The 26,112-nt window shown below is 41.9% G+C and overlaps 1 protein-coding gene across 2 annotated transcripts in view; it reads left to right on the forward strand.

The window, feature by feature from the left end:
* LOC117532295 (tubby-related protein 4-like) overlaps nt 1-24,608 on the forward strand; it is a 30,779-nt gene extending 6,171 nt beyond the window's left edge. Inside the window, exons 6-14 of one of the 2 annotated variants that reach the window (XM_034195614.1) lie at nt 4,252-4,476; nt 4,562-4,796; nt 10,172-10,295; nt 15,095-15,239; nt 15,352-15,445; nt 15,537-15,680; nt 21,008-21,446; nt 21,579-24,327; nt 24,421-24,608. In XM_034195614.1, the coding sequence (XP_034051505.1) occupies nt 4,252-4,476; nt 4,562-4,796; nt 10,172-10,295; nt 15,095-15,239; nt 15,352-15,445; nt 15,537-15,680; nt 21,008-21,446; nt 21,579-24,327; nt 24,421-24,537 (4,272 nt within the window). In that variant the 3' untranslated portion in view covers nt 24,538-24,608. Of the gene's footprint in view, nt 1-4,251; nt 4,477-4,561; nt 4,797-10,171; nt 10,296-15,094; nt 15,240-15,351; nt 15,446-15,536; nt 15,681-21,007; nt 24,328-24,420 lie in introns of both variants that reach the window. The other variant, XM_034195613.1, reaches the window with a different exon arrangement.
* The last annotated feature ends 1,504 nt before the right edge of the window (nt 24,609-26,112 follow it).

Genomic DNA, 26,112 nt, shown 5'->3' on the forward strand with positions numbered 1-26,112 from the left:
TGACAGATTGATAATTTCCAGCACAGTTGGCCCAAGAGTGGGCCACAGGTCCTTAAACAGTTTTGTTGGTATAGGATCAAATAAACAGGTTGTGCTTTTTGTAGACACCACGGGTTTCATCAGCACGCCAAATGAAACACCATTAAACTCTGCAAATCTATGCAACACCTCAGTGGTAGGCATTTATATGGAAGCGGGGGTCTGTCTATAAGGTGTTGCCTTGATTGTTATGACCGATAGAGAGAGAACTAACCTCAAGAAGCAGAACACAGACAAGATACAAATAAGAACTGTCTTTATTACTAAGTGTGAACACTGGATCAACAGGGAAGGGTATGGGCGGAGAGTCAGTCAGGAACTGGACCTGGACACAGTTATAGAATAACACAGGGGTTAGACAAACAGGGAATAGTGCTTCAGCAGTGTGAAGACTTAAATTACAGATATCCTTTTCACTACAACTGGCTGTTAATCATCTTGACCAGGTACAGACTAAAAAACAAATCTTGAACCAAAACTGAAAGAATCAGTAATCAAAAAAAAAAAAATCCACTTTGCTGGACAGTAACTCTGAGTGTAAATATACAAATCCAATTTGCCAAGTGCAGTTTTAAGGGCCCCTTCACACATAGTGTGAATTTGGTCAAATTGTGCATTAAGTGCACATGAAGCAGGAATTGTATGCAAAATGTGTAAAATTGTAGCTGCATCCAACGCCTCGTACGCCTGCTGCTACAACTATTTGTGCACACCAGCAGCTGAAAGACAGAGTGTGAGCTGTGTGAACCCATCAAACACTCTCACGGCAGGTGTCAGCCAAATTCCAGGTGACATGCATGCACATCTAACACCGCTCGCATGGCACTTATAAAATGCGTGGCCAGTTGCACTATTAAAACGACAACAGTCTGCAAACAACACTGTCGTGCTGGATGTGAAATTTGTCTAAGTGCTCCACGAGTGTGGCTTTGCAAACAGACACAGTGAGTTGGTGTGTGCGCCAAACTGACAGGAGGTGTGGCTGCCAACAGGAGCAGCTGTGGAGATCTGTAGATCTGGACATCACGGCTGGACAGCACACACTGTGTTTGGACAGACATGGACTAACAACTGCCCACTGTGACGTGCGTGTGTCTGCTTGCTGTCCTCATGGTGGACATAAATAAAAACATATATTGCTGTGATGACGGGCTGCAGCGAGTGAGCGTGTGCACGGTGTACACATTGACAGGCTGCCCCCAGGTTGAAACGGACTGTCAAATCAGAACACGCAGCGAGCAATCCGACTGTCGATCTGAAAGTGCAGGTATGAATCCTGTGGGTAGCATGTTTTTTTTCCACAGCAGTGGCGCATTGTGGTTCCACACATACCAGCTGGTTTTTATTTTTTATTTATTCCACATCAGTGGCGCAGTGTGGTTCCACACATACCAGCTGGTTTTTATTTTTTATTTATTCCACATCAGCGGTGCGATGTGGTTCCACACGTACCAGCTGGTTTTTATGTTTTATTTATTCCACATCAGTGGTGCGATGTGGTTCACCTCGTCCCGTGGAACACAGTGCGAGTAGCTGCAGCTCGAAAGATACTGTCGTGTGCACAATCCGTCGCACTGGGATTGTGCAAGCCTTCCTGTTGGTGCAATGTTTTGTGGTTCGCTCATACGAGCTGTTTCACCGTGAGTCGCCCTGAGTTGTACTTATTTGCACTGTGTGTGAAGGGGCCATAATCCAAATTGTAACCACAACTGAAAATTCCTCTTCACTACAAATGGTGTGACAATTTAGCAGGTCAAGATGTGTCAGGTCTGGTAATGGTCATTGTCTTTACTGGAGAGATCAGAATCCATATCAAGCCTGGGAGCTTGTGCTGGTATAGTGCTGGTACCCAGGTAGAGGACCGGTCACGATCCAGAAAATATATTTAGGGAGCAGGCTGGTCTCAAGGATGATAATTAAACAGGCTCAGGGTCAAGACAGGCACCAGTCAGGACAGAGGGCAAAACAGACAGGGTAGACAACCGGCAAGACAGCGGAATGAACACTGAAGTGATCTGCAGGGAAGCAACAACAATGTGACACCGTGCCTCCACAGCGTGCTGCTTAAGACGCTGAGTGTTGATTAATTAAGTGGCTGCCATCATGCGAAGAAAACAGGTGTATGCACTCAGCAGGACTGTCAGAGAGGCCATCAGGGTTGTGTCAGAGCGAAACATAACAGAGTCTTGTGCGTTTCAGTCCGGTGAATCATTATCTGAATCAGACATGAATTATTTTACAAAGAAAGTCTTTCATTTGTTGCTTTGAGCATTTTGAAACAGTGACTCCTTTCCTCAAATGACTGACTTGTTTTGGGTTATGAATGCATCAAATCAGGATTTATTTTGTGAATGAATTGTTTCATTTTATGTTTTGTATGTTTTTAAATGCTAAAGAGTCTGGTGCAAATGTCACACATTTTTGGAGACTGAGGCAACTGACTTTTTATTCTGCATTCACAAGTATCTTATAAGTATGCCTTTATACCTGATTATGTTAAAACACATTTTTGTAAAAATTATCTTTATTATTTTGAAATATATTGTATGTGTATGTGGAGTATTTCCAATGTTATTTGCATTGTAGTGGGCATATGAATTAAAATAAAACATACAAGTATCCCCGACACTTGATATAAATAAGAAGGTACAGTTGTGTTCAAAATAATAGTAGTGTGTTTAAAAAGTGAGTAAAGCTCAAAATCGTATAACAGCATTTTCATGCACACAAATGCATTGGGAACACTGCACATTCTATTCCAAATCAAAACATGAAGAAACTTATTATTTTGCAGAAAGTGAAGAAAAAGGAATATTAGGTTGTTCAAAAAATAGCAGTGTCCGCATTTTTCTTTCTGTGACCCTTATTATACCCTTACAAGTGGCCCTTATTTAAGGACGAAGGCAACAAATGTTGTACATGCTGGTTGCTGTGCATTTGTCTCTGAAAATCTGAGTAAAATGGGTCGTTCCAGACATTGTTCAGAAGAACAGTGTACTTTGATAAAAAGTTCATTGAAGAAAGGAAAACAAAAAGAAGTGCAGAAAATAATAGACTGCTCAGCTAAAATGGTCTCAAATGCTTTAAAATGGCAACCAAAAACCACAGACATGGAAGAAAATGGAAACCCGCCATTCAAATGGATCAAAGAATAGCCAGAATGGCAAAGACTCAGCCAATGAGCAGCTTCTGGGTGATCAAAGAAGGTTTAACGTTACCTGTGATTACTGTAACAATTAGAAGATACTGATGTGAAGCCAAATTATGGGCGAAGTCCCACTGTTGAAAAGATGACGTGCTGAATAGGTTACAGTTTGCCAACGAACATATTGACTGGCCTAAACATTATGTGGACTGATGAAAGCAAGATTGTTCTTTTTGGATCTAGGGGCTGTAGACAGTTTGTTAGACGACCCCTAAAAACTGAATTCAAGCCACAGCACACTGGATACAGTGAAGCATGGTGGAGCAAGGATCATGATATGGGGATGTTTCTCATACTATGGTGTTGGGCCTATTTATCACATACCAGGAATCATGGATCAGTTTCATCAAAATACTTTAAAAGGTCATGTTGCCTTATGCCAAAGAGGAAATGCCCTTGAAATGGATGTTTCAACAAGACAATGATCCAACACACCAGCAAGTGAGCAGCATCTTGGCTCCAGACCAACAACATTAACGTTATGGAGTGGCCAGCCCAATCCAGAGACTTTAATCCAATAGAAAGCTTGTGGGGTGACATAAAACATGCTGTTTCTGAGGCAAAACCAAGAAATGCAGAGGAATTGTGGAATGTAGTCCAATCGTCCTGACTCTAGGCAACACAGATGCAAAGCAGTTCTCAGAAACAGTGGTTATACAACACATTAGTTCAGTCATTCACAGGAAAGTTAAATCTTTAATCAATTTTCATTTTATGCAGTAAATGTTTGAGTTTGTAAAGAAAAATGCAGACATTGCTATTTTTTTGAACAGCGTAATAGTACTTTTTCTTCAGTTTCTCTAAAGTAATAACAAATTTGATCAATTTTCTTCATGTTTTGATTCGGAATAGAATGTGGTGTTCCCAGTGCATTTGCATGTATGGAAATAAAAGCTATTATAAGAATTTTGACTTTTACCCACCCTTTTTAAACACATTGCTATTATTTTGAACACAACTATTAATACAGGTTTTGCTAATGGTGTTCTTTTCTGTCTGTTTCACAGAGAGCTATCACTACCATCTGTTGGGGTCACAGAGACTCTCGTCTGTTCCTTGCATGTGGACCGGCACTGTATGTGGTGCGTGTGGAGCACAGGGTGGCCAGCCTGCAGCTCTTATGTCAGCAGGGCATTGCAAGTGCCTTGCGGGAGGAGAAGGATGTGGGGAAGCTGAACATGCCATCATTGCTCTGCTCCTATGTGACCTCGGCATTCATACCCACCATTAAGGTGCAGTATTTTCCATCTCCTGAGTAAAAGCCAAACCCAGACCGAGACATGTTTGTACCTCAGCTGCTTCCTCTCTTTGTTCTAGCCTCCAATTCCTGACCCCAACAACATCCGTGACTTTGTCAGCTATCCAACAGCTGGAAATGAGAGGCTCCACTGCACCATGAAGCGAGCAGAGGACAGTCCTGAGGCAGGCGGGCCCTGCTACACCCTCTACCTAGAATATTTGGGAGGACTGGTTCCTATACTCAAAGGAAGGCGCATCAGTAAACTACGGCCCGAGTTTGTCATAATGGATCCAAAAACAGATCCCAAAGCAGGTGGGTTTATACATTCAAAGAGGCAGTGAGCTTTATGAGTGACTGAATAATGTTTGAACTGCAAATAAGCAGCACTTCTGTAGGAACATTCACCTTGTTTTATGTTTGTAGGCTACAATAGATACAGTTGTATGCAAAAGTTTGGGCACCCCTGAAAATTTTCATGATTTTCCTTTATACATCATTGGTTGTCTGGATCAGAAATTTCAGTTAAATATATCATATAGCAGATGAACTCACTGATATTTGAGAAGTGAAAAGTTTCTAGTATTTACAGAAAGTGTGCAATAATTATTGAAACAAAATTAGGCAGGTGCATAAATTTGGGCACCCTTGCCTTTTTATTGATTTGAATACATTTAACACTAACTATTGGAACACAAAATTGGTTTGGTAAGCTCATTGACCCTTGACCTCCTTACACAGGTGAATCCAATCATGAGAAAGGGTATTTAAGGTGGCTATTTACAAATGTTTCTCCTCTTTGCATTTCTTCTAATGAGTGGCAACATGGGAGCCTGTAAACACCTCTCAGATGACCTGAAAACAAAGATGGTTCAACATCATGGTTTAGGGGAAGGACACAAAAAGCTATCTCAGAGAGTTCAGCTGTCAGTTTCCACTGTGAGGAACATAGTGAGGAAATGGAAGACCGCAGGCAAGTACTAGTTAAGGCTCGAAGTGGCAGGCCAAGAAAAATCTCAGATAAGCTGAAGCAAAGGATGGTGAGAACAGTCATAGTCAACCCACAGACCTGCTCCACAACATGATCTTGCTGCAGATAGTGTCTCTGTGCATCGTTCAACTATACAGCACACTTTGCACAAAGAGATGTAATGCATAGGAAGCCTTTTCTGCGTACATGCCACAGAGTCGCTTGAGGTATGCTAAAGCACACTTGAACAAGCCAGCTTCATTTTGGAATAAGGTGCTGTGGACTGATGAAACTAAAAATTGAGTTATTTGGACATAACAAGTGGCGGTATGCATGGCTGAAAAAGAACACAGCATTCCAAGAAAAACATGTGCTACCTACAGTAAGATTTGGAGGTGGTTCCATCATGCTGTGGGGCTGTGTGGTCAGTGTAGGTACTGGGAATCTTGTTAAAATTGAGGGTCACATGGATTCCAGTCAATATCAGCAGATTCTTGAGAACAATGTTTATGAATCAGTGACAAAGTTGAAGTTGCACTGGGGCTGGATCTTTCAACAAGACAATGACCCTAAACACTGCTCAAAATCGACTAAGGCATTCATGCAGAGGAACAAGTACAACATTCTGGAATGGTCATCTCAGTCCCCAGACCTGAATATTATTGAAAATCTGTGGTGTGATGTTAAGTGGGCTGTCCATGCTCAGAAACCAACAAACCTGAGATGATTTGTAAAGAAGAATGGTCCAAAATACCTTCAGCCAGAATCCAGACTCTCATTGTAAGCAATAGGAAGCGTTTAGAGGCTGTTATTTCTGCAAAAGGAGGCTCTACTAAATATTGATGTATTTTTTCTGTTGGGGTGCTCAAATTTATGTACCTGCCTAATTTTGTTTAAAGAATTATTGCACACTTTAAGTAAATCCTAGAAACTTCATTTCACTTCTCAAATATCACTGTGTTTGTCTGCTATATGATACAGCAGTGTTCAGAATAATAGTAGTGCTATGTGACTAAAAAGATTAATCCAGGTTTTGAGTATATTTCTTATTGTTACATGGGAAACAAGGTACCAGTAGATTCAGTAGATACTCACAAATCCAACAAGACCAAGCATTCATGATATGCACACTCTTAAGGCTATGAAATTGGGCTATTAGTAAAAAAAGTAGAAAAGGGGGTGTTCACAATAATAGTGTGGCTTCAGTCAGTGAGTTCGTCAGTTTTGTGGAACAAACAGGTGTGAATCAGGTGTCCCCTATTTAAGGATGAAGCCAGCACCTGTTGAACATGCTTTTCTCTTTGAAAGCCTGAGGAAAATGGGACATTCAAGACATTGTTCAGAAGAGCAGCGTAGTTTGATTAAAAAGTTGATTGGAGAGAGGAAAACTTATACACAGGTGCAAAAAATTATAGGCTGTTCATCTACAATGATCTCCAGTGCTTTAAAATGGACAAAAAAAAAACAAACAAAACAGAGACGTGTGGAAGAAAACAGAAAACAACCATCAAAATGGATAGAAGAATAACCAGAATGGCAAAGGCTCACCCATTGATCAGCTCCAGGATGATCAAAGACAGTCTGGAGTTACCTGTAAGTGCTGTGACAGTTAGAAGACGTCTGTGTGAAGCTAATTTATTTGCAAGAAAAAGTCCCTCTGTTAAATAAAAGAAGAGGTTACAATCTGCCAAAGAACACATTAACTGGCCTAAAGAGAAATGGAGGAATATTTTGTGGATTGATGAGAGTAAAATTGTTCTTTTGGGTCCAAGGGCCGCAGACAGTTTGTGAGACGACCCCCAAACTCTGAATTCAAGCCACAGTTCACAGTGAAGACAGTGAAGCATGGTGGTACAAGCATCATGATATGGGCATGTTTCTCCTCCTATGGTGTTGGGCCTATATATCGCATACCAGGTATCATGGATCAGTTTGGATATGTCAGAATACTTGAAGAGGTCATGTTGCCTTATGCTGAAGAGGACATGCCCTTGAAATGGGTGTTTCAACAAGACAGTGACCCCCAAGCACACTAGTAAACAAGCAAAATCTTGGTTCCAAACCAACAAAATTAATGTTTTGGAGTGGCCTGCCCAATCTCTGGACCTAAATCCAATTGAGAACTTGTGGGGTGACATCAAAAAAGCTGTTTCTGAAGCAAAACCAAGAAATGTGAATGAATTGTGGAATGTTGTTAACGAATCTTGGAGTGGAATAACAGCTGAAAGGTGCCACAAGTTGGTTGACTCTATGCCTTGCAGATGTGAAGAAATCATGAAAAACTGTGGTTATACAACTAAATACTAGTTTAGTGATTCACAGGATTGCTAAAAAAGCAGTTTGAACATAATAGTTCTGAGTTTGTAGCATCAACAGCAGATGCTACTATTATTGTGAACACCCCTTTTTCTACTTTTTTTTTTTACTAATAGCCCATTTTCATAGCCTTAAGAGTGTGCATATCATGAATGCTTGGTCTTGTTGGATTTGTGAGAATCTACTGAATCTACTGGTACCTTGTTTCCCATGTAACAATAAAAAATATACTCAAAACCTGGATTAATCTTTTTAGTCACATAGCACTACTATTATTCTGAACACTACTGTATATTTAAGTGAAATTGCTGATCCAAACAACCAATGATTAATAAAGGAAAATCATGGAAATCATCAGGGGTGCCCAAACATTTACATACCACTGTATCACTCAGCACAGTGACCCACTGGCCACCTTGCTTCCATCAGGATAACCAAACTACAATTCAAAAGGATGTGGAATAAAGGATGAAGGGGAAAAAACATCCGAAGTTTAATGAGTAGTATTTTACCCAAATTTAATAAATGCAACTATAGAAAGTTTGTATATAGGTATTATAAACAGTGCTGGGAAAGTTATTTCCAAAATGTAATACATTATAGATTGCTAGTGTTATTTCAAAGTAATTTGTTACATTACAATATTACTGTCTCTAAATTGAAATGTATTACTTGCCTGCTGCATTACTTTTGAGTTACTGTCACCAAAATAGCTACAGAAGTAGAATTTGGCATTCTAAAATGCTAAAATGTAGTTTACTGCAGCTCATTATGCATCCATTGGAGGAAGATGTGGTGTAGCATAATGACTGTAGGCTCTTAAGGCTATTAAAAACAATATAATTAATATAGTTAGCACAATAACTGCTCAAGGTGCAATACAAGTAGCAATCACAGCCAGAATCCTAAAGGATCAAAGTCTGGTAAAATTATGATAGAGATGGTGTGAATATTTAAAGGCTTGGCCATTCCATATTAAACACAATAGAGCTAGAGCTCACTATAATGTTACCTATAGCCTAATGGCATGACAAGGTAGACAATCTGTTTCTTTTCATTCTATTCTTTTATTCTCTTTCAGTTCAAGAAATTCATAGCACAAAACCTGCATTCACAAAGCCGGCATGCTGGATATAACTTATGCTTTATTAAGAATTATGAAGTACTCTTGAAGGATTAGGCTTCAGCCTCAAAGGGTACAGTGCAATCATTTTGGTCCAACTTCACAAAAATTAACGTATAGGCTGACATAACCTGCAATTGCTAAGAAATAAAACACAGGCCAAACAGAGAAACAGTACTACACCTATGTGCCAAAATATTAAAAACCAAACAAACACATACATACACAAAAATGATAATGAATCGGCATTTATTACCAATGGGACACTGCCCCCCCCCGGTCCTTAATTGGAATAAGTGGGTTTAGGAAATGGTTGGATGATGGCTGGATAGAGCTCCATGTGTGTTCCATGTTCAGTGCAGATTGATTGGAGTGAGAAAGGTCAACTTTGACCTTTGACTCAAATAACCAAGCTACATATGGTTGTCAATTTTGGTGGATATTGGAATGAAAAATTCTGACCTTTGACCCCAGTGACATCAACCTTTACCAAAACAAGCAGTTTAAAAGCAATCCAGCCTCGACTTTAATCCACATACCAAATAAAGTGGGCCAAAGACCCGGTAGTAGTTTGAGGGGGGACAATCAGACAGACAAACATTTCACAAATTTACCTTTAAAAGTCAGTTTATTTGGAGGAACTACCTAAGGGCCCCTTCACACAACACGAAAGATGCAGAAACCAGAAGACAATCCACGAACCAAAAATGAAATGGGGAACCACGAAACATTCCACCTGCTGTCGTGAGGAATGCACGTTCAGACAGGCATGCACGAAACCGCAGTGACGGTTTCTAAGTGTGCAGCGAGCAGTGTTAGATATTCGTGTGTGACACCTGGAATTTGGCCGCCAGCTGCTGAGAGGGGGATCGAATGAGCATGCGCACAGCATTCGCTGTCTTCCGACCGCTTGTATGCGGTGTTTAGGTGTACGAGGTGTTTGAGGAGGCTCTGATTTTTCATGAATGGCATGCAATTCCTCCTTCATGCGCTAGTCGGCTTCAATCGTGTTATGTGTGAAGGGGCCCTAATGGTTTTAAAAGAGTATTCTGCTGATTTTGTTAAAATCCCATTATGCTTGTTGTACTTGTAGGTTTATGAATTGAGCTGTAAACCTACAAAGTAATCAGGTTTTCTATTGTTCTGAACTTGGTCTTTTTATTATTTAACATTCAGCATTTAATTGCATTTTCTGCAGTGTGATATGATGCTGCAGTATGTTAGAGCTGGGTGGTATGTATGAGGGCCCAATTAATTTTTCAATTTATCATGTTTTTCTAGAGGAGGTGTGTGTGAACCCCATGATCTCATATACTGACAGCTGTAACTGTTCAGACTCCAGTGACATTGAGCTGAGCGACGAATGGGTCAGCAAGAAGTCGCCAAAGTTGTCCAGAGGAAACAGGTCAACCAAACACTAGAAGTTATATGTACAGTAGTGTTCAGAATAATAGTAGTGCTATGTGACTAAAAAGATTAATCCAGGTTTTGAGTATATTTCTTATTGATACATGGGAAACAAGGTACCAGTAGATTCAGTAGGTTCTCACAAATCCAACAAGACCAAGCATTCATGATATGCACACTCTTAAGGCTATGAAATTGGGCTATTAGTAAAAAAAAGTAGAAAAGGGGGTGTTTACCAGCACCTGTTGAACAAGCTTTTCTCTTTGAAAGCCTGAGGGAAATGGGACGTTCAAGACATTGTTCAGAAGAACAGCGTAGTTTGATTAAAACGTTTATTGAGAGGGGAAAACTTATACGCAGGTGCAAAAAATTATAGGTTGTTCATCTACAATGTTCTCCAATGCTTTAAAATGGACAAAAAAACAGAGGCATGGAAGAAAATGGAAAACAACCATCAAAATGGATAGAAGAATAACCAGAATGGCAAAGGCTCACCCATTGATCAGCTCCAGGATGATCAAAGACAGTCTGGAGTCACCTGTAAGTGCTGTGACAGTTAGAAGACACCTGTGTGAAGCTAATTTATTTGCAAGAATCCCCCACAAAGTCCCTCTGTTAAATAAAAGACATGTGCAGAAGAGGTTACAATTTGCCAAAGAATACATCAACTGGCCTAAAGAGAAATGGAGGAATATTTTGTGGACTGATGAGAGTAAAATTGTTCTTTTTGGGTCCAAGGGCCGCAGACAGTTTGTGAGAGGACCCCCAAACTCTGAATTCAAGCCACAGTTCACAGTGAAGACTTGAAGAGGTCATGTTGTCTTATGCTGAAGAGGACATGCCCTTGAAATGGGTATTTCAACAAGAAAATGATCCCAAGCACACTAATAAACAAGCAAAATCCTGGTTCCAACAAACCAACAAAATTAATGCCTCGCAGATGTGAAGAAATCATGAAAAACTGTGGTTATACAACTAAATACTAGTTTAGTGATTCACAGGATTGCTAAAAAAGCAGTTTAAACATAATAGTTTTGAGTTTGTAGTGTCACCAGCAGATGCTACTATTATTGTGAAAACCCCCTTTTCTACTTTTTTACTAATAGCCCAATTTCATAGCCTTAAGAGTGTGCATATCCTGAATTCGTGGTCTTGTTGGATTCGTGAGAATCTACTGAATCTACTGGTACATTGTTTCCCATGTAACAATAAGAAATATACTCAAAACCTGGATTAATCTTTTTAGTCACATAGCACTACTATTATTCTGAACACTACTATATATATATATATATATATATATATATATATATATATATATATATATATATATATCACACTCTGTCTTTCACAGCGTACATATACTGTATTTCATGCAGCTCAATTTACCAATTAGGTTACTAATATATTTTTAATTAATGTTCTATAGTGTTGACTCTTCTATGTGAGGAATTAGGCAATGGTGTACAATGGCATTTGGCTCTGGCTTTAGTGATATACTTCATTATAAAATAGAAGCACTCGGACAGCACAAACCTCCGCCAAGGCCATAGGGTCACTGACGTCACATGGAATACCCTTTGGCAAAGAGACTTATTCCACGTTGTTTCACGCATCTACTGTCATGATTCAGATTCAGTGGTTAACCCTCTGGGATTCGAGGGCATTTTTTGGACAGTTCACTCGCCTGGCATATATGTTTTATTTATTATTGCTTTTAACAGCTCTCCCTGCATCCCACAATCACGTTTTATGTCTCTTTTTTCAGGACAACCTGTACTTTCAAAATATATATTCTATAGTTGTGTTTTATAAGTGTAATAAAGGTTTTCAATCAGAAATAAGAAAGGAAAAAGTAAAGCGAAAAATAATTTTCCACACACATTTATTCAAAACACACAGCAAACTATAATAAACAACTGTTTTTACACTTTATAAAGGTAATTTGAGCTCTTGTGTGAAAGACTACAACAAAAAGGTTCAAACAATGAACACAAATGCACATTTTGAACGATATATACAAAATGGTCTATGCGTTTTTTTTTGTCTTCATCTCAAAGTAATTTCTGTATGCTATTACACAAAGGTCACATTACAAACTTCTACTATGAAGTTGACTGTATGGTTGTTCTCTCCTGCTCTAAAAGCAACATTCATACTTCGAGGCTTATTCAGTTTGAGGAGCGGCCCCTCGCTCCATTGATATGGTAAACAGTGCTTTACGCCGGAGCGAGAGAGCTTGCCACAGGCTTATCCAGTAACATTCACAGGAAAACTATTCGATACTCACACACTGTTTGAGCACGTGAGATTTTATGAGAGGCTCTCTGTCTGCTCACTTTCACTTTCGCTGTGCATAATGGCGCAGGGCGCATTGGAGCAGCCAGGGGGCTATTCAAATGGGCCAACTAGTAACACATCAGTCCTAAAAACAATCTTGGGTGTGTCACGTGGGGTGAATCAGCCCTACGATTAGATTTTGGAAAACCATGTGACGGTGAACCAATTCCGATTGGACACTCACATTGCTCACATCACACAGCTTCTATGAGGAGTACAAAGATGGTGCCTCAAATGTCTGCGGAGTTAACTTTTCAGCAAAAAAAAGTAAGTTTCTATCTCATATCATTAAAAAGTTATTTATAATTTAGTAAAGCTTGGTCTCAGCCGTCGTATACGACGGCGTCGGCCCCAGAGGGTTTTAAACCCTTAGATCGTCAGCAAATGTATTTAAGATAAACTGCATGAACTACACAATTTTTTTTATTTTCTAATAACACATTTATTCAATGAGGCGAAACAAATGCTAAATTATTGTTGTGTCGTAACTTAATTTTTGTTCAGCCTTTGTGACCCGTCTTCAATCAATCAATCAATCAATTTTATTTATATAGCGCCAAATCACAACAAACAGTTGCCCCAAGGCACTTTATATTGTAAGGCAAGGCCATACAATAATTACATAAAAACCCCAACGGTCAAAACGACCCCCTGTGAGCAAGCACTTGGCGACAGTGGGAAGGAAAAACTCCCTTTTAACAGGAAGAAACCTCCAGCAGAACCAGGCTCAGGGAGGGGCAGTCTTCTGCTGGGACTGGTTGGGGCTGAGGGAGAGAACCATGAAAAAGACATGCTGTGGAGGGGAGCAGAGATCAATCACTAATGATTAAATGCAGAGTGGTGCATACAGAGCAAAAAGAGAAAGAAACACTCAGTGCATCATGGGAACCCCCCAGCAGTCTAAGTCTATAGCAGCATAACTAAGGGATGGTTCAGGGTCACCTGATCCAGCCCTAACTATAAGCTTTAGCAAAAAGGAAAGTTTTAAGCCTAATCTTAAAAGTAGAGAGGGTGTCTGTCTCCCTGATCCGAATTGGGAGCTGGTTCCACAGGAGAGGAGCCTGAAAGCTGAAGGCTCTGCCTCCCATTCTACTCTTACAGACCCTAGGAACTACAAGTAAGCCTGCAGTCTGACAGCGAAGCGCTCTATTGGGGTGATATGGTACTATGAGGTCCCTAAGATAAGATGGGACCTGATTATTCAAAACCTTATAAGTAAGAAGAAGAATTTTAAATTCTATTCTAGAATTAACAGGAAGCCAATGAAGAGAGGCCAATATGGGTGAGATATGCTTTCTCCTTCTAGTCCCTGTTAGTACTCTAGCTGCAGCATTTTGAATTAACTGAAGGCTTTTCAGGGAACTTTTAGGACAACCTGATAATAATGAATTACAATAGTCTAGCCTAGAGGAAATAAATGCATGAATTAGTTTTTCAGCATCACTCTGAGACAAGACCTTTCTAATTTTAGAGATATTGCGTAAATGCAAAAAAGCAGTCCTACATATTTGTTTAATATGCGCTTTGAATGACATATCCTGATCAAAAATGACTCCAAGATTTCTCACAGTATTACTAGAGGTCAGGGTAATGCCATCCAGAGTAAGGATCTGGTTAGACACCATGTTTCTAAGATTTGTGGGGCCAAGTACAATAACTTCAGTTTTATCTGAGTTTAAAAGCAGGAAATTAGAGGTCATCCATGTCTTTATGTCTGTAAGACAATCCTGCAGTTTAGCTAATTGGTGTGTGTCCTCTGGCTTCATGGATAGATAAAGCTGGGTATCATCTGCGTAACAATGAAAATTTAAGCAATGCCGTCTAATAATACTGCCTAAGGGAAGCATGTATAAAGTGAATAAAATTGGTCCTAGCACAGAACCTTGTGGAACTCCATAATTAACCTTAGTCTGTGAAGAAGATTCCCCATTTACATGAACAAATTGTAATCTATTAGATAAATATGATTCAAACCACCGCAGCGCAGTGCCTTTAATACCTATGGCATGCTCTAATCTCTGTAATAAATTTTATGGTCAACAGTATCAAAAGTCTTCATGAAGTTAGATGCAAAAATGTTGAAATTGCCACAGGCCCTATCCTGCAATGATAAAGAATCCTTTAAAAAATTACTGGATCCGGATTGTGTTCCGGATCATTATCAAAATTTTATGACTTCTAAGTTAGGCCAAGATACACTCCTGGTAAAAATTTTATTGAAATCCGTTGAGGATTTTTTGAGTAATCCTGCTAACAAACCAACCAACCAACCAACCAACCAACCAACCAACCAACCAACCAACCAACCAACCAACCAACCAACCAACCAACAAACAAACAGACGCGACCGAAAACATAACCTCCTTGGCGTAGGTAACAATCATCAAGCTGTGATATAAAGCAAAAAGGACATATTTCCCCATAAATGACAATAAATTTCTTTCTTTCTCTTCAAAGAATGAACATAGAGGGGAGAAAATCTCCCAGACTCTCACGTGCCAATCAGGAAGGCCAACGATCACCACACTTACCAACAAAGAGGCCTCCAGTTCGGTCCCCTAGTCTGACACATCGTGAGTTTTCTATGGATGGAATCACAGAGGTACAAAGCACTGCTGTAATGTCTGCTGCTACAAAACTGTTCAAACCTTAACTCTCCATTCATTGTTTCTCAACATCAATAATTCTGACTTTTCCTTTTCTGACCTTCACAGCATAATTACCTTGCTCAGGTCACATCCAACATTTGGGGGACTAAGTTCAAAATTGTGGGACTTGCCTCTTTTCTCCCGGCCAATCTTGGTGCTGGTAAGTGACACAAATTCCACACAGGTATCATATTATATCAATATCCAATTTTATTAACTTAAGTATAGCTGTATTTTTTCTTATGTTGTAGTCATTTACAAGACAAGTTTGCTTCATCTTCAACCAAGGCAGATGACAATCTACCTTCCAGAAGTGCGAAAGATTTCACACGACTTTATGAGCCTGCCTGTATTCAACCCCAATGTGTTCAGTGAGGATGAGGATGATTTACCAGGTGTAAAAGAATGCACAATATTTTTAACTGAAATGCCCTATAAATATGAAGGTTGGCTGAAATGTTCAGAGGGTAACCATGATGCATTTGTGAGATGAGACCATGAGTTGGTTAATTTGTCAACATTGTTCTTTTTAAAGTCTATATAAACTTCTTTCAGCACTGATGCAGCACTTGGATCCCGTTAAGGCCCCCTCACACATAGCATGATTGTTGCCGAATGGCACACAAAGGAGGAATCGTATGCCACTCGTGAACAATCGGAGTTGCGTCAGACGCCTCATACAGCAGTTGCCACAACCTTTTGGGCACGGCACATGTACTCTACATTTGTGTGCCGCTCGCGGCGGAAATCCATTTGGAAGGCGGGCAAGATGAGGTCGCACTGCCATCTGATCATGTTTACAGTGTTCCCACGGTGTGTCGAGCGCAGGTCTGACATATCGTGCCAGGAATGAGCAGCTGAACGAAATCATCGGCCATGTTGAACTGTGGCCGAATGACGTGATTGAGGCAGCATTCACACCAGTGACCAAATGTCGGCAAATCCTGGACGAATGGCCATTCGACCCGCTCTCAGCCCGGAGTCGGCCAAAGTCCAGGTGCCACCCACGAACATCCAACACCACTCGCAGGGGACTTAGAAAAGGCGGAGCTTTTCGCGCAGCCGGCATGAGAGTAGAGTGCAAGCGATGACATTCGAGCTGGCTATGCGAATGGCCCCACATTTTCCAAGTGCCCCGAGAGTTTGTTATTACCAAGCAACACAAATGTCATGCAAGTGTACCCCCCCCCCCCACAAGACAAATGGTGTGAGAAGGATGCTGTGCCCCCCTGCCCCGCCAGCCACACCATGATCCAACATTGTCAGGTGCGGCTGAGGTGTCCGGAGTGCGATCGCTGTCCAGTGCAGTGCGCATCTGGACAGCTGTCATGTCCAGCTGGAACAGCTGACCGCTGTGTACTTGCAGCTCAGCTGGAGAACACATATTGTGCCGTGAACAACATGAACAACACTCCATGCAATGCACATGTGTGGCTGGGCTCTCATGCTTTCATGACATGCTGATAATTCCATACAGACAAGATGACATGGGGACCGGCCAGCCACGTCTGAGCGCGCACGGCATGGTGTGAACTTTATCAGCCAGGCTAATGTCACTTCCACCACGTAAATTGTAGTCCACATGATAGACAGAAAGAGTGGAAAATAAATAAAAACATATGATAAGGGGAAAGGCATGAACTCATTTATGTGTGATGGCTTTGCTCATAGTGCTGTGGACACACGGGGCATTTCAGCTAATTGCCGGCCAGCGACTCACTGTCAGCTGGAACTGAAAGTGCGCACGACGTGTTACATTAAAACACAGGGATCAGACAGATGCAGGACAAATAAATAAATACAACAATAAGTACATACATATTTTCATTACAAATCCATAAAATAAATAATCACAGAACAAAGGAACAGAGAGTAAGACGTTTTTTTCTGTGAGCGGTGAGTTGGTCCACAGAGGTGTGTGTGACTGCGAGTAGTGCCTGTGAGACCTCTGTCCTCACAAGTCATAGCTGGAGAACACATGTGCCATGCAGGATATCACATCACAACACTCCACAGTGAGGCGCGTGCATCGACATGCTGTCCTCACGTAAAAACACATATCGCCTTGGCAACGAGGGCAGCAGCGAGCATGTCAGCACTCACATGATAAGGCAGGCTGCCCCATGTGATAAGATCTGTCTGATCATGTGAACACAAAGCAGGCGATCCGACTGTCACGTCCACTACGTGAGTTATGGATCACATAATGCGGTGTCCTTCTGCGCGCTGCTGGCTGGACACCTGGGCACACGACGCCGGCTGATGTGGACATGATATGAGCACATGGCTTCATTCATGTAAGTCCATTACCTTGTTTACGTCCATAACCATGTGCCATGTACAGAGGAACAGGAGGATGATTGTCTGCACTTTATAACAGGAATTAAATATTAGAAACTGCGGTGTTTTTTTTTTGTTTGCTTTAACAGTGACACCAGATTCATGACCAGTAACATGATTGTGCTACATTTAAACAGTACATTCATTGTTCCTATAAAGTTCTGAATCTGTGCTCTCGCATTATTTTGTGCTACCATGTTTTTGTTGATTTATGTTATATATGGTATATATGATTTACAACCCCAATTCCAATGAAGGTGGGACGTTGTGTAAAATGTAAATAAAAACAGAATACAATGATTTGCAAATCCTCTTCAACCTGTATTCAATTGAATACACCACAAAGACAAGCTATTTAATGTTCAAACTGATAAACTTTATTGTTTGTGTGCAAATATTTGCTCATTTTGAAATGGATGCCTGCAACACATTTCAAAAAAGCTGGGACAGTGGTATGTTTACCACTGTGTTACATCACCTTTCCTTCTAACAACACTCAATAAGTGTTTGGGAACTGAGGACACTAATTGCTGAAACTTTGTAGATGGAATTCTTTCCCATTCTTGCTTGATGTACGACTTCAGTCCGGGGTCTCCGTTGTCATATTTTATGCTTCATAATGCGCCACACATTTTCAATCGGTGACAGGTCTGGACTGCAGGCAGGCCAGTCTAGTACCCACACTCTTTTACTACGAAGCCACACTGTTGTCACACATGCAGAATGTGGTTTGGCATTGTCTTGCTGAAATAAGCAGGGATGTCCCTGAAAAAGACGTTGCTTGGATGGCAGCATGTGTTGCTCCAAAACCTGGATGTACCTTTCAGCATTGATGGTGCCATCACAGATGTGTAAGTTGCCCATGACATGGACGCTAACACATTCCCATACCATATCACAGATGCTGGCTTTTGAACTTTGCGCTGGTAACAATCTGGGTGATCTTTGTCCTCTTTTGTCCAGAGGACACAACGTCCATGATTTCCAAAAACAATTTGAAATGTGGACTCATGAGACCACAGGACACTTTTCCACTTTGCGTCTGTCCATTTCAAATGAACTCGGCCCCAGAGAAGGTGGCAGTGTTTCTGGATGTTGTTGATGTATGGCTTTCGCTTTGCATGGTAGAGTTTTAACTTGCACTTGTAGATGGAGCGGTGAACTGTGTTAACCGACAATGGTTTCTAAAGTGTTCCTGAGCCCACGCGCTAAGATCCTTTACACAATGATGTCGGTTTTTAATGCAGTACCGCCTGAGGGATCGAAGGTCACTGGCATTCAATGTTGGTTTTTGGCCTTGTTGCTTACGTGTAGAAAAATCCAGACTCTCTGAATCTTCTGATTATATTATGGACTGTAGATGATGGAATCCCTAAATTCCTTGCAATTGAACGTTGAGAAACATTGTTTTTAAACTGTTGGACTATTTTTCATTCAGTTGTTCACAAAGTGTTGATCCTCATCCCATCTTTGCTTGTGAACAGCTGAGCCTTTTGGGGATGCTCCTTTTATACCAAATCATGACACTCACCTGTTTTCAATTAGATGTTCTTTGAGAATTCATAAACTTTCCCAGTCTTTTGTTGCCCAGTCCCAGCTTTTTTGAAAAGTGTTGCAGGCATCCATTTCAAAATGAGCAAATATTTGCACAAAAACAATAAAGTTTATTAGTTTGAACATTAAATATCTTGTCTTTGTGGTGTATTCAATTGAATATAGGTTGAAGAGGATTTGCAAATCATTGTATTTTGTTTTTATTTATATTTTACACAACATCCCAACTTCATTGGAATTGGGGTTGTATGTTATATATGATATATACTGATTTATGATATATGTCTAGCATCTAATTGCTCCGCTGCTGTGGGAGCGCGATGTGGTGTCACAGTTTCCACGTGCTCTCACTGTGTTCGTGCGTGCACACACAAGTGTGCATGAAATCATCATCGCAGTATCCTTCACGCCTGTCCGACCGTGAGTCCCTCCCGACAGAAGGTGGAATTTTTCGCAGTCCGCACATTTTTTTTTTTTGCTCTTTTTTCGGCTGGTTCCTGCGCCTTTTGCCCAACTTCATGTTATGTGTGAAGGGGCATAAAGTGAAAAGGTTTACTCTGATTATCAAAAAAGTCCTTGGTGGAAGACATCACATCATCATCATACAATATTTCTCTGCAGCAAATTGTTTTTACATCCTTGGAAAAAATACAACAAAAAATAATGAGATTGTGATTGATAATCAACCAGCTCCAACAACATTTGCCATATGATTGACAGCCACTTGCCGTTTGTCCCTTGCCATGCAGCGAACATGATCAGCGTTTATCTCTGTGGTGGCAGTTACAGGTTGCCCAGCAGCCCAGTCTCACATTTGTTTTTCGTGCACCCGTCACGAAATTAGTCAAATTTTCGTGATGGTTTTTTTTTATTATGTTTTTTCAATTTCCATCTTTATGAAGACACAAGGAACAGTAAAAATAAACAAAAGACAACAACCAAAAACAGCAAACTGCCAGACCAGAGCCAATGAAGTAGTATAAACATACAACTGACGAGATCTATATCAAATTTACAGTCAGAAACTTTTATCCATGAGCAATAATCTGGCATTGAGCCAGGAAAGGTCCCCATATTGCAGCATGTCTGTGTTGTCTGTCCGTATTGTCCAGGCAAAGACGTTCCATCTGTATCGCTGAGACCATTTCTCTAAGCCAATGTTCAAAACTTTCCAGGTCATCAGGATAAGTTTTTTGGCAACTACCATTCCGAGTTGTATTGCTGACCATAAATCAGTTGTGTATCCCAAGCTGATAGAAGAACATCCGAATATTGCAATATGGTGATCTGGTTTAATATCTCTGGAATAACATTTAGAAAACCAATTAAAAATTGCAGACCAAAACCCAAATACTCTGGGGCAAAACCGATGTGCTAGCGTTCCTTCAACAGAAGGACATTTATCACATTGAGAAGATACATTGGGAAACATTTTGCTTAGTTTTGTCTTTGAATGATATAATCTGTGAATTACTTTGTACTGGATAAGTCTATAGCGACTGTTAATGGAACAGGAGTGAACCTTTGACATGGCTTCATCCCATAGTTTGTATGGTACTTCTCAATTGAGATCTTTAGCCCAGGATACACGCAGATGTTCAGTGGAAACATGAATGATAAAACTATCATCAAACCTGGAAATCAAATGTTTAGAGTTGGGACAAAGCCTTAGATTCTCATAAAAAGAATCTGTGTTTGGAATAAAGTCAAAATCAGCTTGAAACATTTCAGCCAACCCCCCAAAATGTTCATGAATTGACATCAGTACTTGGAAGGTATTTGATTCTCAGACACTTACTTGGTTACTCTCCTTTGTGTTCTGGTGAAGTTATGGGGCCATCTGGAGTCGCTGGAGACAATCCTCCTTGCACAGCCAACATTCCCATTGCTCCAATCCACAGTCCTGCTCAAGCCATGTCCCCAACACAAAGTATTGGTCTGGTTCAGTCACTTCTGGCCAATCAGAATATTCAGCTTGATGTCTTGACCAACCCAACAGCCAATGCAGCAGTGGCGGCGGCAGCGGCAGCTGCTTCTGTCCCTGTTGCTGATCATGCTCAGGATGCTGTTGCATCCCCATATCCAGTGCCATCTAGATATTCTAACCCTGGGCAGGTGATCTTCAGTGGTTTGGAAATGAGTCCTCTGCTCCCTGGTACCCTACCTCCACCACCTCACCATCTCCCACCACAGCCACATCCTCAGCGGACTCATTCTCAGCAACCTCGCCAGCAGCAATCAAAGCAGTTACAACAAATTCAGCTGCAACAGCAACAGCAAAAAATACATCATCAGCCCCAACCACAGCAACAACCACCACCACAGCAGCAACAAATACAAGTGCAACATCAACAGCTTCAGCAACTGCTCCACCAACAGCCACTACAACATCATCAACAGCAGCAACAACAACAACAACAACAACAACATCAAGTTCAGCAACACCAACAAATGCAACAAAATCCACAACAGGTGTCCAGCCAGCAACTGCAGCACCAACAGCAAATTCAACAGCAGCAAATGCAGCTGCAGCACGAGCAGATGCAGCAACAGCAGCAACAGATGCAGCAACAGCAGCAACAAATCAGACAACAAATCCAGGAGATGAGACAGCAGCAGCAGCAGCTCCAGCAGCAGCACCAGCAGATCCAGCAACAACATCAACAAATGCAGAGGCAGCACCAGCAAATGCAGCAGCAACTCAAGATGCAGATGTCTCTTCCCCCTCCACCCTCCGGTTATCCAACTATTTCCTTACAACAGCTTCATCTTCTACCACATATTCCTCCTGCCAGTGAGCCTGGAACAGACCGGGGGGAGCATGCACACACTCTGAAGCCAAGTCTGCCACGGTCTTTACCTCCATCCTTCAATGACAACGATGGGTCTGTGGAGATGCAGATGAGGAAGGTGAATCCTCCTCCTCCATACCCTGGCACTGTGGTGTCCGGGGCAGCTGTTACAGCAGCTACCACACCTCAAACCCTTGTCACAAATTGCGATAGCCCAAGTGCCCTGTTGCCAGATACCTGTCTGAAAAAAGATGAATTCTTGCTTCACCCTGTCACCTTACATTACCCAACACCTCTAGGGTATGAGAGGATCACCACCTTTGACAGCAGTGGGAATGTGGAGGAGGTGTGTCGCCCACGCCGGCGACTCATTCACAACCAAAATGCATTTGCTGTTCATGGTATTGGAGGCTCAGCCACACTGAAAATCACGTCATCCGAGAGTAAAAAAATTCAGCTTCCTTACAGCTCTGCAACACTGAGTCGTCTTTCTGTCCCTCGATACACGATACCCAGTGGAGACCCTCCTCCTTACCCTGATCCAGCCAATCAGGTAACTGCCACCCTTCCTCCCCCACAGAGAATTGACAACAGTCTGATTCATGCCACTTTACGCTGTGACCGAAGGGACGTAGGACTCAAAGTGCCAACAGTGATGGAAACCTCAAGAACCCTTCCCACCAAGTCGAAAATTAACAGTGCCTTAGCACTTTCTTACCAGCAGAGGGTGCCCACTGCACTGTACACATGCACCCAGTGCAGCAGCAACAGCAGCAGCACCAGCGTCAGTGTTAGTGGTGGCGGAACAACAAGTAGTGGCATTGCAGGTGGCACGGTGGTGAGGCAGGACTTCCCACCAGGCAAAGGTGCACATCATAGTACCATTATTGTGCACTCTAAAAGTGCCTCACCCATGGCCTCTCAGTCATCTTACAATTTGCTGAGTGCTGTTGATAACAGCCGGGACAGAACAGTGTACGTTAACTCTGCTTTTACTGAAGATGAGACTTTAAAACAGCAATGTCACATTGAAAAATCCGTACGTCAGCTGACTCTCGGCGATGGCAGTTTGACAGTTAAACGCCCTCCGCCTTACCAATGGGACAACTCCAATACAGAGGAGTTCTGGCTCACTCCTGAGCAACAAATGTTAGCTCCCCCACCAGGACCACATAAACCACCAACACTTATCATCAGTCAAGCACAGCATTTAGACATGACGCGGCTACCTTTTATCCTCACGACTAAACCTCCATCCAGTCCAAGCACAAACACTCTTGCTTTCCCATCAGGTTACCAGATATCCCTCTCACCTTTTCCTGGTGTAGGTCACAGTGGACCTCAACTTCAGACGTTACAGAACCCTCCACCACAATGTTCTCCTAATGAAGTGATTGCTCCAGTCCCTTTTGCTCAACAGGACCCCAATTTGGTCTTGCCACCAGGCTACCCTACAAATCTTGCTAATTTAGCTTGCTGTCCGCTACCTCCAATGTACCCAGGAGCCAGTTCGTGTGCTGGACTTCAGCTGCATCCTGTTAACCTTCACCCCTGGAATCCTTACCCCTGCCCACCTCCCATGCAAGATCCTCCATCCCATCCAGCGCCTCCCCTTCCTACCAAAACTCACCAGGTTTTAGAGAAGCCCATTCTCTCCCCACCCCCTCCTACTGCGCCCCCACCACCCCCACCACCCCTCCCCCCTCCTCCCCCACCCATAGAGCTGCCACCATCTAAAAGTGCCACAGAGGATTTAGCAGAATCCAGCAACAGCTTTCCAGAGCCATCATCCCTAAATGAAAGCCCCGTACCACAGGAGTCGGAGCGCTTCAGCAAAAAGGGCCGTAAGAGATTGGACAGCAGAGCTGAGGAGGGCAACATGCCCACTGTCTCAGAGGGCAAGTCCAGAAAGGATGGGCGTGGTCTCTCAGACTTCAACACTCTCATTGCCAGTCCAAGGCTTGGTGGTAGAGAGAAGAAAAAACCCAAGGGGCAGAGAGAACAGCTCAATAAGCCCAAGAAGATGAGCAGGACCACAAATGAATTCCAGGACAGCTCGGAGAGCGAACCAGAGCTTTTTATTAGTGGTGACGAGCTCATGAACCAGAACCAGAGTAGCAAAAAAAGTTGGAAGAACAAGCGCAGCCTGCGTATGGCCAGTGAGCTGGAGGAGATAAAGAGCCGGAAGGCCAATGAAAGAGAGGACCGCAGTTTGGGCAGCCAAGGATTTGTCTACGTTATGGCCAATAAACAGCCTTTATGGAATGAAGCCACGCAGGTCTACCAGCTTGACTTTGGAGGACGTGTTACCCAGGAGTCAGCAAAAAATTTTCAGATTGAGCTTGATGGTAGACAGGTACTCTAAAACATTTTTAATATCAGTAATTGGCAATTAAATGGTTTTAATTCTAACCTGTCTTTTGATATTTGACTTCTTTATTTTTTTAAGGTGATGCAGTTTGGACGAATCGATGGTAATGCCTATATTTTGGATTTCCAGTATCCTTTTTCAGCAGTGCAGGCATTTGCTGTTGCCTTGGCCAATGTGACCCAAAGGCTTAAATGAACAGGCTGTATTTTACTGTCATACACTAAGTCAAAGGTGTGGAGTTTCTTGTTTGTTTGTTTTTTTTATAGCAAAATTAGATGGTGTGACACTCATTTTTAAAGTGGACATTAAAGTAGACACAAGTGGCACAAGTTGATCTTGCACTTGCAGATAATTTGCCATCACTGTGTAAGGTAAATTCAGTTTGTTATTAATGGTCCTAGAAAATATCTACCCATCAACTTTAGTTCATATACTTTATGGAATGAACTCCTGCTAAACGTTTTTATTTAAAAAAAAATATTTGAGTAGTTCCTGAAACACAATCTACTCTTTACACCTTTCTCAGATGAAAGAATAAGCATAATACTGGTATATCCACCATTTTAAAAGGGTCACGGGGGGCTGGAGCCTAACGCACCAGTCATAGGGTGTGAGGCTGGGTTCACCCTGGACAGGACAAGCTTAATATATGTGAAAAGAAATGCTCAATATATATATATATACAAAAATATAAACGCAACACTTTTGGTTTTGCTCCCATTTTGTATGAGATGAACTCAAAGATCTAAAACTTTTTCCACATACACAATATCACCATTTCCCTCAAATATTGTTCACAAACCAGTCTAAATCTGTGATAGTGAACACTTGTCCTTTGCTGAGATAATCCATCCCACCTCACAGGTGTGCCATACCAAGATGCTGATTAGACACCATGATTAGTGCACAGGTGTGCCTTAGACTGCCCACAATAAAAGGCCACTCTGAAAGGTGCAGTTTTGTTTTATTGGGGGGGATACCAGTCAGTATCTGGTGTGACCACCATTTGCCTCATGCAGTGCAACACATCTCCTTCGCATCATCCGTGAAGAGAACACCTCTCCAACGTGCCAAACACCAGCGAATGTGAGCATTTGCCCACTCAAGTCGGTTACGACGACAAACTGGAGTCAGGTCGAGACCCCGATGAGGACGACGAGCATGCAGATGAGCTTCCCTGAGACGGTTTCTGACAGTTTGTGCAGAAATTCTTTGGTTATGCAAACCGATTGTTTCAGCAGCTGTCCGAGTGGCTGGTCTCAGACGATCTTGGAGGTGAACATGCTGGATGTGGAGGTCCTGGGCTGGTGTGGTTACACGTGGTCTGCGGTTGTGAGGCTGGTTGGATGTACTGCCAAATTCTCTGAAACGACTTTGGAGACGGGTTATGGTAGAGACATGAACATTCAATACACGAGCAACAGCTCTGGTTGACATTCCTGCTGTCAGCATGCCAACTGCATGCTCCCTCAAATCTTGCGACATCTGTGGCATTGTGCTGTGTGATAAAACTGCACCTTTCAGAGTGGCCTTTTATTGTGGGCAGTCTAAGGCACACCTGTGCACTAATCATGGTGTCTAATCAGCATCTTGGTATGGCACACCTGTGAGGTGGGATGGATTATCTCAGCAAAGGACAAGTGTTCACTATCACAGATTTAGACTGGTTTGTGAACAATATTTGAGGGAAATGGTGATATTGTGTATGTGGAAAAAGTTTTAGATCTTTGAGTTCATCTCATACAAAATGGGAGCAAAACCAAAAGTGTT

This window comes from Thalassophryne amazonica, chromosome 19 (assembly GCF_902500255.1).
Source record: "Thalassophryne amazonica chromosome 19, fThaAma1.1, whole genome shotgun sequence".
NCBI classification, from domain to species: Eukaryota; Metazoa; Chordata; class Actinopteri; order Batrachoidiformes; family Batrachoididae; genus Thalassophryne; species Thalassophryne amazonica.